This window comes from Sinocyclocheilus grahami, unplaced genomic scaffold (genome assembly GCF_001515645.1).
Source record: "Sinocyclocheilus grahami isolate Dianchi unplaced genomic scaffold, SAMN03320097.WGS_v1.1 scaffold431.1, whole genome shotgun sequence".
NCBI lineage: Eukaryota > Metazoa > Chordata > Actinopteri > Cypriniformes > Cyprinidae > Sinocyclocheilus > Sinocyclocheilus grahami.
This window is the reverse complement of record NW_015505610.1, coordinates 1,155,714-1,170,384: the sequence shown is the minus strand read 5'-3', so window position 1 is coordinate 1,170,384 and position 14,671 is coordinate 1,155,714. Positions and strand designations below refer to the sequence as shown.

The 14,671-nt window shown below is 39.9% G+C and overlaps 1 protein-coding gene across 1 annotated transcript in view; it reads right to left on the bottom strand.

Moving 5' to 3' along the window:
• The window catches only part of LOC107551745 (rho guanine nucleotide exchange factor 2-like), a 56,799-nt gene that overhangs the window by 15,225 nt on the left and 26,903 nt on the right, over window positions 1-14,671 (bottom strand). Inside the window, exons 3-8 of the mRNA XM_016233467.1 lie at window positions 9,054-9,121; window positions 3,626-3,683; window positions 3,232-3,364; window positions 2,450-2,559; window positions 2,225-2,368; window positions 1,182-1,432 (exon numbers count right to left, since the gene is read on the bottom strand). Of these exons, the coding sequence (XP_016088953.1) occupies window positions 1,182-1,432; window positions 2,225-2,368; window positions 2,450-2,559; window positions 3,232-3,364; window positions 3,626-3,683; window positions 9,054-9,121 (764 nt within the window). The remainder of the gene's footprint in view (window positions 1-1,181; window positions 1,433-2,224; window positions 2,369-2,449; window positions 2,560-3,231; window positions 3,365-3,625; window positions 3,684-9,053; window positions 9,122-14,671) is intronic.

Here is a 14,671-nt window from a genome sequence, read left to right as displayed (position 1 = left end):
CTCCACTGAGTAGTGGCCTCAGGTTGTTAGGCCTCTCTCCGCCTTCCTGTTGAGCCGCTCTCCTTGGGGTCGAGCTTAGCAATGCCCTTGGGGGTTCATATGAGCACGCCCCTCTCGATCTGAGCGTCGAGTCCCTCTTCTATTTTTGAAGTTGGGCCTCTGCTCTTTTGAGCTCTGTATAACAAATCATGCCAGGTGGCTAGGCCATCGCCTGCCTCCATGGCGGTACGCTTGTTAAGTGAGCTAGCTGTGCTCCCCTCATCATAAAGGGCCTCTTGCAAGCGCGCTGCTCCCTTCTGGGCATCTGTGAGCAGATGCTTCGGAATCTGTTTTGTGAGCATGCCACAATCACATAGGGCCCCTAGGCTGGCTTAATACAGCCTCGGTTACCCCTTAAGCAATGGGGTTTCTAAATCCATGCTATGGTAAGTGCACACGCTAAGCCTCTGTGCACTTTCAAAATTCCACATTGTGGTAAGTGTGCACGCTAAGCATTCTGCGCACTTTCTAAAATCCTGTATGGTAAGGGTTATACTAATGTATCTCTGTTGATACATTTCTGAGCAGGGTGTTGCTACCAAAGATCTGTCGAGTCAGTTCTTTGAGCAGGTTTATTCAGGACCCCTTCACTCTATAGTGAAGATACACTATGGAAGATTTTGTTGGTCAAAAATGAAGAGACTTCCATTATTGAAAGAGTGCTTAAATCTGTGTTCTTTGTTTATTTTCTCTCTTTCATTTCTGGCTGTCAAATTATTGACAATATGTCTGTTATTCCTTCTTTCTTGAATGTTTGTTCCAATTATGTTATTTTGTTTATTTTGTTTGAAAGACAATAAAAAGTTGATCACAAAAAATATACTTTTCTGATTCACTTCTATAAGTTTACAATACTGATTTAAATTTTGAGCTGTCGGTCGGCATTTGGCAGGAAATTGCAGGCTTACGACATCTGTTCTTTAATTTGAACTAGTCAATTTAACATTAACAGTTCTATACGGCAATCCTCAAAGAGTGCTGCAGGAGCGATGTGCTTTTTGGCCAAATAATTATTAACAACATAGGACAACCATAGGATTAGGGTTTGGTTTATGGTTAGTTGCATTAATTTTGCATTAATAACTGTAATTGCTATAGCAAGTACCAACTATCCTTATGTGAGCTGTATGTCAGAAGTTCACCTGCTCCACCAGAATATCTCCCAGCTTTTGAATGGTAAAGTTGCGGGTGCTGCTGGGTGCCAGGCTATTGTTTCGTCTCTGCAGTAGTTGGCTCAGGAAATTGGAGTGAATAGACAGCAGCTGATCTAAGCAGGGAAAGATGGCGTGAACTACACCCATCTCCATCAACACTTCTTCCAGCATTCCTCTGCGAAACACCCCCTCCATGATCCGCAGCGTACGCATGTGGTTTAGCTCTGTCTGAATCAGCTCTGAAAAACACAGATGCATTGATTTATCAAAAATCACAGACATTACAGTACAAAGTACCTGATAGTACAAAGGATGCTTCTCCACTAAGGATTATGCACATTATGCATTTTTTTTGTCTTGTCTGTTTCTAGTCATACGATTTAACTCACCAGCTTGTAAACAGAGATAAATATCTTGAATGTGTTGGATAAGAGAGACGGTATATAGTTGGGGATGACCCAGGACCAAGGTTGGGAAACACTGACATGGAGAGCAGTCCACATTGTTCTCTCACCTTTCTGATTCAATTCTTCCAGCATTTTTATTTTACATTCAATGTGAATAGACCTTAACACCTCACCAAACCCAAAACTTATTTGCGCAGTGGATCACTTCACATGTTACGCAACTGTGCAACCTTATGAAATTGATGTAGTAAATAACTACATCAAATCATATAATATTAATCGCCCACACACTTCTTGCTCACTTGCCAATGGTGTAACATGCATACTCCCTTCATTATTCATATGTAGAAATTCCAGTGCAATCAACAACTGATGTGTTGTGAAATGCCGAGAAAAGTAAGAGGAGAATCAGATATAAGTGTTTAAGATTTAATCAGGTGTGGACTGCATTTAGATATGCTTTACTAAGCAACCCAAATCAGATACCAAACATCTATTCTCGTAAGTGTTTTGAGGTTTGCATGCATGTAACAACATAAGATCCATCCCAGAACTAGCTGACAGTATAAATGTGTCCAAAGGTCCATGACTTTAAAAAGGTCTGAAAAATAAAAGAAGTCTTACCATATATGACGTCTTGTCTCTTGATGACGTCTTTGCGTTGAGACTGTAGATAAGAAGAGTCCACAGCCAGACTCCAGGAATCTGCCTCAAAATCCTTCCCATCCTTCTCCAGTTCCTCCAACATTGATGCATAATACATTTCTCCTGTAAAATGTTTGTGAGAACAGCAAACTTTATATATGCCTTCCCATTTTCATTCTGTTTTGTGAATGTCTTGAGTTGTACCTTCATCGTTAAGGGATTCCATGGACATGGCTCTGTTCCTGAAGTTCAGAGAGTCTGTGGAGTGAGACAGAATCCGCCTCAGTCCGACAGGAGAATCATCATTTAGACTTCTGTTAGAAAATCAAAAACAAGCAAGCATGAGGACTTTGTACAGGAGCTGTAAAAACATAACTCTCATGTAACAATGTACATTATGGTAAACAAGATTTCATAAAATTAGTGGCCAAGCAGCAAAGGTAGCAAATAGGGAGTCTTAAAATCCTTTGTTGTATATTTGAGTAAATCTCAATGGGCCTTGAACGTGGTAGTTGTGTTGCTGTCTATGGAGGGTCAGAAAGCTCCCGGATCTCATCAAAAATATCTTAATTTGTGTTCCGAAGATGAGCGAAGGTCTTATGGGTTTGGAACGACATGAGGGTGAGTAATTAATGACAGAATTTTCATTTTTGGGTGTACTATCCTTTTATCAATAAAATTACATCGCAACTGAAAAGCTAAGTGACATTTCAGAGTAGCAAGGTGTTTGCTACAGAGATGCTGCTGCCGAACACTGTTGGAGAGCCACAAAGACTTTGTGTTTAGCGACCTTTCATCAGTTCATTCTTTAAGTTAACTCACATGACGTCACTCTGTCATTACAAAAACTTTATGAATATCATTGACATGATATTTAATTCAAAAACACTAATAGATAAGTAATCTTTCCTCTTAATACAACACACAAAAATGAACATATTTAACACACTTTGTTCATGTCTGTGATCAGTGATCAGATTCTTTACCCTGCAATGTTATTGGTGGAAACACTCTTGTTGAGTGACAGTGTGGAGCGTCCCTTGCGGGAACCGAGGAAAGACTGTCTCAGTGTCTCTGATGGGTAAATGGCTGAACTCGGCCTTTCCTTCAGTATTGGATCTGGCAAAGGAAAACACATTCCTGAATAAAATATTTTCTTTAATGAGAAGATACTGTTTAACCAACACTGCAACATACTGTAACTATCAAAATTCCACATCAAATGGCACTACAGCCGGTACTGCAACTGCTCAACAAGATATTGGTTTAAAGAAGTTGTGTTATTATCATTAGGAATTAGTGACAGGAATCGGTCATGAGAAAAAAAATTGCTATAAATATTAGATAAAAAGATGTGAGATATGAAAGAGAGAAACTCACTTTTGCTGCGGAGGGCCACATTATGTAAAGTTGCAGTGTTCCTGACCAGAGCCAGCCTCTGTTGCAACAATTCATTAATATGTTATATGATTTCATATGAATTAATGCAATTAAATAATCACACAGATTCAACAAGTTGAGAAACTAGGCAATGTTATATAATATGATTAGCAAAATATCCTAAACTCCTTAATTTAAATGAAATCAAGTTAAACAGAAGTCCTAGTTACAAATACTGGGAGTACTCCTTACTTATTCTCAGCCGTAAGTACCTACAGCAGGGGTTCTCAACTCTGGCCCTCAAGATCCACTTTCCTGCAGAATTTAGCTCCAACCCTAATAACGCACATCTGAACAAGCTAATCAAGGTCTTCAGGCTGACTAGAAAATTACAGGCAGTTGACTTTCATCAAGGTTAGTGCTAATCTCTGCAAGAAAGTGGACCTCGACAGCCCGAGTTGAGAACCCCTGAGCTACAGTGTGAAGTATTACTGGACGACATTATAAGTTGGTATGAACTTCTTTACTAGGTGCTCAACAAATGGTCAACTACACAGATACTTCCTGTACACGCATGTACGTATTGCGTAACACCACATATTACGTATCACAACATCCCCCCTGTTTAACATAAGAGTGTAAACATCTCAGACAACCATGACAACAATATATATATTCCATAAACAATAAGACGTTCCAGGCTTTTTTTTTTCAGTGGAGTGCACATTATAACAGTAATGAACATTAATAAAATAACAACAGAAATAAACATTCAGTCCATATTTGGAACTCTTTTTTCTGCTTAACTTTTCATTCAGCTTTACACATATTCCTTGTATTGCACTGGCTTAATTATGATTCGTCCAGACCTTGTGCATGTTGGTACTGCTGTCTCAAGAGGTTGAGTGATTTTTCTTTCGACTGTATCTTTGTGGCTTTTTTCAACCACATCTCTTTTAGGTGTTTCGGCGAATTGCACTTTCTTCTGGATGTTCTGTGTTTGTGTTGCATACATCTCACGAAGATGGCTCCTGGTACGTCTGATTGTGTTTCCATTTGGTGTTTGAACCAAGTGGCTCCCTGCACTTTTCCACAATATTCCCTGGGTGCCATGTTCTCCTCTCCTTGTCCAGCACTCTTACACACTGTCCGTGGAACAGTGGAGGTAAGTCTCTACCCCTACACTGATCATAATGTGTTTTCATCATTGTTGATTTTTTTCCCCAGGTGTTGTCTGTGTTCCAGTTTCCCTGGATCTGCATGACTTGGTAGAGGTGTGGTGATAGGTCTGCCAAGGAGCAATTCTGCAGGAGATGGTAGATCACTGTCAATGGGCGTCGCTCGCGCCTGCAACAAGGCTACTTGTACATCTCCTTTGTGTTGTATTGTTTTTTGATGATGGATTTAATGTGTCTCACATGTCTTTCAATAAATACCACAATGAATGATTTGCCATATAAGTATGTGTGATATCGCTGCATACCATACACAATAGCAAGCATTTCTCTTTCAATGTTGCTGTATCTTGATTGACATTCAGTTAGTGTTTTTGAACCGAAAGCAATGGACCTGTTTGTGACGAGTGGGGGCGGGGCCGAGAGCTGTGGGAACGGAGCGAGGCCGGTGGAGTAATTGATAATGAGCGACACCTGCACCACTCACCGGTCTCTCGTCTCTCTACTATGAGCACATTTTTGCCAGTAAGGGCAGATAATTCATCTCCACCGATAACCTTCACACAGTTTGTAGACTGATCATTCGAGTAGCTCTTTAGTCTGATGAAATCCACAGTCAGTGGCACAGATTTATCTCTGTTTTGATTCAATGTCTTGATGTAATCCATCAGGTCCGCAAAGAACTTGTACCCTCCTTTCAGAATGCAAAGGGCCACGATATGATGCCCACCCATGTCCCGAACGATATCTCTGGCCAACCTTTCAGTCCTGCCCTTAATGAGGCTATTGGGTATTATGACACTGTCCAAATCCTCTTCGTAGTGTTTCGGCACACAGAAAAGACTCAGTTCGTGCCCTTTGCTGTCATCAGCTATCTCCAGATACGCGGCCATTCTGCTGTGTTTGTCCTTCAGGTTGGTGTCGGTGGACTCATGCTGGCGTCGGTCCGCGGGAGGAGAGCGGCTCGGTCCTTTCGCGTCCGGGGAAAGCGCTTGTCTGCTTTGCTTGAAGTCAACGCGAGGCTTCCTAAACCCTGACGTCACAATCCTTGTTACTCCACTGGCCTCGCTCCGTTCCCACGGCTCTTGGCCCTGCCCCCACTCGTCACACTGTTGTCTTGCACCAGTGCTACACCAATGCCTCTCTGTGATGCATCTACCTCCAATGTGAGGGTGGCTGCGGGGTTGTAGTATTTTAAGCAAGCATCAACAGTCACAGTTGTCTTTAGGTCTTCGAAGCACTTCTGGTAATCACTGTCCCAAATCCACTGTGAGTCGCGTTTAGCAGTCCTCTCAGATTGTGGGCTTTATCTGCAAACTTCAGAAAGTAGGGTGACAGGTATAGTTCATCATGCCCATAAATCGATGGAGATCATCCTTGCTTTGTGGCGTTGGCATTTTCCGTATGTCGTGGACTTTGGCTGGGTCTGGTCTGATGCCTTTGTCTGTGTACAGCTGGCCAAAAAAATATATGCTCTTCTGCTTGATGATACACTTGTCGCTATTAAACACAAGTCCAGTTTCTGCAGCTCTTTCCATTAGGCTTGTTAGGTTCTTGTCATGATCCTTCTCGTCAACTCCACATACTGCAACGTCGTCTGCTATGCTGATTACACCGTGAAGACCTTCCAGAATTTGGTCCATTTTAGCTTGAAAAAGGTCCTGGGACACACTGAGACCAAATGGTAAGCGTCTCCAGCAGTATCTGCCAAAAGGAGTACGGAACGTGGTTAGGATTTGTGAATCCTCATCAAGATGTATCGACCAGTATCCGGCTGTTGCGTCTAGCTTACTGAAGACTTTTGCATTTGCAAATTTTGTGTTGAGTTCTTCCAGTGTCGGAATCTTGTGAGGGCACCTCTTCAGGCTTGCATTCAGTTTCTGTGGGTCTAAACAGATCTGAAGAGACCCATCTTTCTTTGTGCTGAAGGCAAGGCTGGAACACCAATCCGTGTGCTCTTCAACTTTTCGCAGGACTCCTTGATTAACAAGTTTGTTCAACTCATTTTGAAGTTTGTCTTTGACGTGGATACTGCATTTACGTGGAGTGTCAATGAATGGATTAGCACTTTCCTTTAGGATGAGCTTTGCTGTGCCTTTGAAACTGCCTATTTTATCGAATTGGTTTGGGTATTTCTCTTTCAGTTCTTTGATGCTTTTTATGTGTTGTCGGGTACTCTCGTTTGTTTGTCTTCCCACCTTCACATTGTTTTCTTTTTCCGCCATCACATCAACATTTACTGTCACAAGACTGAGGAGCTCGCGTGTGGGTAGGCCAACCACAGCTGGTCCAGGTACATCAACAACGTAAAACTTTGCATCTATCCATCTGGATTCTTTGTACTGGCATGGCATGCTGATAGTTCCGAAGCAGGGAATTACATCACCAGTGTGTGATGTTAGTTTTACATTGGATGCTGGCTTAAGATATTCCATGCTTTGTGTTGATGTACCATACATCTGCTTGAATGTACGAAGTGGAAGTGTGTTTCCAGATGCTCCAGTATCTATTTTCAGGCGAAGCGTATATCCATGTCCTTGCAGGAGGGGTGGTTTAACATTCAGAGTTGTATATGCCTCATCCCTGGGTGGTTTCACATGGATGCTGTGCATGCACTTTGCACTGATAGTGATGGAGTAAAAGTGTTTTTGGTATGCATACTCGTCATCATCTTTAATGCTATCTACAACATCGATGCTGGGTTCATCTTTGTGTTTGTAGTCTTTCCTTGGGTTGATGTGGCTTTGGTATCTGTTGCATGTTCATGACTTACTCCTTCTGTGCTGGTTGGATAGCTGTCTTTGTCGTCTGCTCTTTTTACAACACTTTGCCCAGTGGCCTCTGTTACCACACATAGAGCATGCATCATTGTATGCCGGACACTGTCTTGGCTTGTGGTTCATGTCACAGTTTTGACATGTTCGTCCTCTTGTTATAGTATGGACCTTTTCAGTGTTTGACATGCCAAGCTGTGTACCTGTTCGTTTCCAGCTGCTAAGGCTTCATACTTTCTCCACTCTGCTAGTACGTCAGCAATGGGATGGCCTTTGGGCTTACTGTAGAGATCATTTCCGAGAGCATCAAAAGGAGTACTGGCAATGATAAGCTCAATGAGATGTTCATTAAGCTCCTTGTCGGTAAATTGGCATTTTAGTGCTAAAGTTCTGGCTCTAGTCACAAAGTCATCAATGCTCTTATTTGGTCTTTGCCTGTATTGCATGAGATGGAGCCTGTGAATTCTAAAGTTCACATTTAATTTGAGTTGTCCTTCAAAAAAATTCCACAAGATGTCAGGATTTTTCTTATCTGCATCACTGAGCCCACTTGCATTGAGTCGTTTCAATCCTTCATCTCCAATTCCTCTACAAATGTTCCTAGCTTGTTTTTCTGCATCTGTTATCTCTTCATCGTCCAGGTACATATTCATTTTTTTGTTTGAATAAAGACATTGCTTCACTCAAATCGGGTGTTCATCATCGGTAAATGTGATGCCATTTTGTTGCGTTTATCTTGTACTCACGTTAAAAGCAGTCGTTTATTTCCATGTTTTGTTGTCACGTTACTCTGGACCTTTTAGCAGTTATCACGTAGACAATGTGCTTCTTCCCAGTCTCACATTGGTGACTCGCGGCATAATAAGTTTCCGCTTCACTGATCACGAACACTCTGGATGACCACCATGAAGTATTACTGGACGACATTATAAGTTGGTATGAACTTCTTTTCTAGGTGCTCAACACATGTTCAACTATACAGATACTTCCGGTACACGCATGTACGTATTGCGTAACACCACATATTACGTATCACAACACAGTGTGACAGAAATCTCTGTTTTCATTATATAAACATTTCTTCATCTGTGTTTTAAAGACTAACCAAAGTCATATGGGTTTGGAACAACATGAGTGAGTAAATGACAGAATTAAAATTTTTGGGTGAACTAGCTAACCCTTTAACTAGGGTTTTCGCTGCTACCTCTAGGTGTCAGTATGTTATGAAAGTCTACTCCATTAACTGTTAGTTAATACAGACAATTAGTTGGCATTTATCAGTCAGTATTATTGGATTCCATAAAAACACTAGCTTCCTGCATATCTGATCACATTGTTGCCTTTAATACAAAAATATAATAACATTTCATCCAATGCGAATCTGTAATTTTACATTTTATATGCCAAATAGACAAACATTTGGTCACCAGCTCAGTGTTATGATCATTCGTTAATTATCCCCCCTCTATTGACTCTTACCTTCTGTTTCATTTTGGCGCAGTTGGCCAGTGTGTCACGACAGCGGTTATGAATGGTTACATTGCAAGCTGTGAAGACAAAGAAACAAGAAAGAACATCACTGATTATTAGTATTTTATCAATCTTTTTGATTCTGGTTAATGATTTCCAACTGACTTCCAACATAGCTGAGCTAGTTTCTTGTCATTTGTATCACTCCCTGTTATCTTTCCCACAAAATAAAATAATTTATACTCAAATCAATATTTCATGTGCATTTATATATTTGGAAAGCAGCCATGTAATAAGAGGGACAATCTTGCGCTCAGGGTCCTGATCACCCTGTCACCCAGTAGATTATTTCTTACACACCAATGTTTTCAAGGAATATTTGTTGGAGCAAAGCCATCTCTTTTCCACTAACCTTTGTTTTATTAATGAAATAATGACTATATGAAAATAAAAATATTAAATAAATGAAATTAATTAATTCAAATGCCACACTGATGTACATGGGTGAAACAAAGGCTATTTAAATCAATTTAATAAGTTTAAAGGGGTCATATGATGTTGCTAAAAATAACATTATTTTGTGTATTTGGTATAATGAAATGTTTATGTGGTTTAAGGTAAAAAAAACACATTATTTTCCACATAATGCACATTATTGTTTTTCCTCTATGCCCCGCCTTTCTGAAACGTGTCGATTTTTACAAAGCTCATCGTTCTGAAAAGCGAGGTGTGCTGTGATTGGCCAGTTATCCAGTGCGTTGTGATTGGCTGAATACCTCAAGCGTGTGACGGAAATGTTACGCCCTTTAACATACTGTGATGCCGTGTCCCGGCGCGACGAGACAAAACCAATCAAACCCATTACAAACGAGGCATTTGTTGCATCCAGTGGGGACATAATTACTGATTATAATGACTTATACTGTGTTTTTATGCTTTGCATTGCGTATTGCGCCGCGTAAACATAAAACCATGTCTGCATTTGTGATCGGAGAAATGACAAACAACAAGCGCTACTCTACACTGCTCAAAACTCGCATTATCAATGGCAAGTCCTTTATATAAAAAACTTACTTACAGGCTGTAGCGTCTGGACCAATCAGACACACAATATATATTTTGTTAGTTATATTTAACAAACACCCTGTAACACCCCTCAGTTAACAAGCCATATGAGGGCCTATGGACCCTTCCCCCGAAATGCATCTTGACACCTCAGAAAGACAGAATAGGCCTCTGATTCTATGGCAACCAATGCTGATATCACTGGTTTTATTGCCCAAAGGAATGTGGGTAGAGAAACTCACTACATTTTCCATAGGAAAGACACAATGCAGTAAAAATGGAAAAGTAAAAATGGCCTCTTCTCTAATTAATTCAGAGGAAAACCTTTCTTTGAATGAACACACATATCATTCAGGTCATTGTGTATGTTGTTACTGTCCTTGTATATTGTCTTTTATAATGTATACTGTTTTATGCAGGCTTATGATGGAACCATTCCTGTCATCTTACCTATATGTAATCCTACCATGTTTAGTATCTATGAATTCGTCTTCTGATGATATAAACAAGAGTGTATATTATATGATGGTACATAGGCAATATATTAGTGTTCTGAGAATCTTTAGTAATTTCGATTCAAGTTCCATATGCAAATTACCATGCTTTCACACGAAGGGTCATAATACTCCCCAGTATTTCCAAACTCCCACTTGGAATTTCAGCCTTTCTCATTGGACAAGCTCATCCTGAGAGGCGTGAATCTTGTCAGGCCTTAAAGGCCTCACATCAGTGACCCGCCTCCTGTCTGAGTTTCTGTTAGATTCTGAGAAGATGTGAGCTAGAACGCTCCTAAGGACACCCTAAATTCGCGCCAGGCCTCGGGCCTTGACTTTCCATTCATCAAGATAATCTGACTTAAACTGGTTCTTTTCCATCAACCAACTTCAGCAAAGATCAACTTGAGCCTTCAGATTGCATCAGGACTCTCTGTCAGACAGACAAGACATGCAAGTATCAAACTTAGTCTTATTAATTGATACAGTAAGTATCATTTGCACCTTTTTACAAAGGTGTGTTTGAACTAAGAAGCTGATGTTTCTTTCAGGCTGTAGATATGCTGAATATCCAATGGTCCCATAGCTTCATGCTTTATTTATCTTCTCTTTACTGCCTAAGCTTTAATCCTGTTCCTATACCAACTGTATGCGTGTGTGTGTGTGTATGTTAGACTAGTTTAAGTGTTTATGTAGTTAATAAAGTCTTACTTGTATCACACTTGACGTTGTTCATTGTTTGCTCATAACTGGAGTCCCTAATCATGCAGATTTATGCTACAGGCTCTGTGTAGTATTGTACAGTAAGAAAGTTATTTCCCTTAACCAGGAAATTAACATTCTTAGAATTGACAGACAGATGACTCTGAGAGGTCAAGTAAATACTTACAGCGGATCTAAATATTTATAATTAATTATAACTAGTTATGATTAATTATTCATATTTCCCCTTTGTGCTGATTCGCTACAAGGCTGTGAGTGAGAAGCGCCAGACTGTCCTTGCAAAGTTGGAACTGCCCCATTTATAGAAACATTATGTCCTCTTTTGGAAGGCCAAACAAAGTAGTTTCGCTTTCACAACGAAACACACAGCGGCTTGAGTGAGCGGCGCCCGGCGGATTTGACGAAGGAGGCTTGCTACAACCACATGTAACGACCCCGGACTGGACTCCGCTTGGTCCACGGTGAAAGCCGATCCGGCGATCCACAGCGCGAAGTTGAAGTATTTCCTCAGCGACCAGCACGGATCAGCTCCAGGCATGACGAAGCAGATATCGTCCTCTTTTGGAAGGCCAAACAAAGTAGTTTCGCTTTCACAATGAAACACAAAGCGTCTCCATGACATGGTGGCGGTGGCAACAATACTACAGCGAGAATAAAAGTTATGCCTTCTTTCTTTGCGTGAACATTTGGGCGGTGTTATGCAAATCTTCTCACACTGTGATGTAGACATGTGGGGGCGTTTAAACAAGGCATTTTAGGAGGGCGTGGACAAGTCTTAAATTTTATAAAGAATATCTCTTTGGATTTGAGACTTTAGTCTTTGCAACTTTACAGATCTTCTTTATGCATCAAGAGCTTGTAACACTCCAAAGACAAAGGGAAAATTGAAATCGCATCATATGACCCCTTTAAATACTGATCTCACGGTCTTGATCAGAAAATCTTTCTTGCACACAAATGTCAGAGAGTTTAATTAGGGACATGCAGCACAGAGAAGGTGTGTTATCTCTTCTGTGATGTGTGTGTATATGTATTGGGTGTCAGTGGGAGTCAGTGCCATCTCTCCTGTGAACAGACATATCATTGTTCTGGTCAACAGCAGCTCCAGGCGACATCTCTTGAGCTCTATTTCTGGTTCACTGGACAAGCAAATGCATACTGTATAATCACATTCACACACACATACTTGCCTTTTCTGTCCCCTACCCCTAAACCAACCCTAAACAGAAAATCCTCCACAGAAACCTTTTGTCCTTTGTTTTTTGTTTGTTTTTTTACATTTTGGGGAAAAAAGCACTGTTTAATGTTTCTTAAGTCATTTGGTTTATAAGGACACATGAAGTAATCATCATGAGGACCAATGTCATACAAAATTGTGTACAAATAAACCATGCATACAAACTCTCACGTACATACACAAATTATATTAACCAAATCATATTTATGCCCTTTTTTCCACAATGCTTCTATTCCCAATTAATGCAATTAACATATTACAAAAAAATCTGAAAATATGGTCTATGAAAAACTGATCTGTGAACATCACATATTCTGTTAAACAAGCCACTCATTCCGAACTTAAAGCAAGAAAGCATTGTTTAAAAATAAAAATCAGTTGCTGTAGCCAGTCAGTGTTATTGAAAGTTGACAAGGTCACACACTCATTGACTAGAGTTAAAGTGGTTTGGAGCTATCTAGACAACCATCTGACCTTCATTGATTGAGCCACAAGATTCCAGTCACATCAATATGTTATTGAACTCCCTCTTGACTTGAGTCAGGAATTAATCCAATTTGTAGCCATTTTAGTCAAGATTCAAACAATATTACATTGTATATTACATTACTGTCTTTACATTGACATTACATTGACCAAACAGCATTTAAAGTATTCATATTTAGTCCAACAACACTGGATCTTTTCAGTGTTTACATCACTTCGCTTGTCTGTGTTTGCACATTGCAGACAGGCTGTCAGTCCATTTATTAGTGGTAGAGATTTTTCAGTCACATGATATGTCATATAGTTACACCAGTAGGTGGCTACAAGTTCTTTTTGTCTAACCGGTCATTATGTCTGATGTCATGTGTCACCATTTCTGGGTCCAAGCGGTGCTAACATACACTCACACTGTTCTGTATTACTGCTGAAAAAAATCATCCTCATGATCTTTTATCTCAATAGCAAAACCTAGCCAGACAGTGGAGCTGCATGATTAATCAACAGAAATCCAAAATTGTGTTATGGCTTAGTACGATTACCAAATTGCAAATTTGGGCTGTGATTTAATTAAATATTTTCGCTGTGAGTTTGGGAACAAAACATGCACCAACCATTTCCCCAGACTTCTAATGAGAAGCGATTATCGACAAAACAGTTCCATTTAGTATAAATAATAACAACTGAATTTGAATTATAATTGACTGTAACAGACTAAAGATTAAAGGTGTGCTAAAAATGAATAGTGCTCATGCTGACATAGTATTCACAGCTGAAACGGAGTAGACCCAGAAACAGTATTGTCGGAAGGTTCTTACAACTTAACAATTAATTAATTTTTATTTACAATGTAGCGAATTTAGCTCAACGACAGGAAATATGAATAATTAACCATAACTAGTTATAATTAACTATTCATATTTTAGATCCACTGTAGATATTTAGCTGACCACTCAGGGTCAACCGTCTTGTCAATTCTAAGAACGTTAATTTCCTGGTTAAAGGAAATAACTTTCTTACTGTACAATTCTATAAGTTTGTAACGTAAATCTGCATGATTATTGACTCCGGTTATGAGTAAACAATGAACACGTCAAGTGTGATACAAGTAAGGTTTTATTAACTACATAAACACTTAAACTAGTCTAACATACTACATAAACACATTAAGCCGGTCTAACATACACATACACACACACACACACACACACATACAGTTGGTATAGGAAAGGGTTAAAGTTTAACTCAGCATAGAAAGAGGCATAAAGAATGGATTTTATTGGAACACTTTGCATGTATATTCAACACATCAAAGCCTTCAGGGATACGTCAGATACTGAGTTCAAACACACCTTTGTAAAAAGGTGTAACTGATACTTAATGTATCAATTAATAAGACTAAGTTTGATACTTAGCGAGTCTCGGCGGTCTGAAAGAGATTCCTGATGCAAATCTTAAAGCTTCCCGTAGATCTTTGCTGAATTCGGGTCGATGAAAAGAACCAGTTTGAGTCAGAGTCACGTGATGAATGGAAAGGACTAGGCCGAAGAAAGGCCTGGCACAGATGCTTTGGTATCCTGAAGCGTTTCTCACATCTTCATCCTAGCATCTCACTGAACCACCGA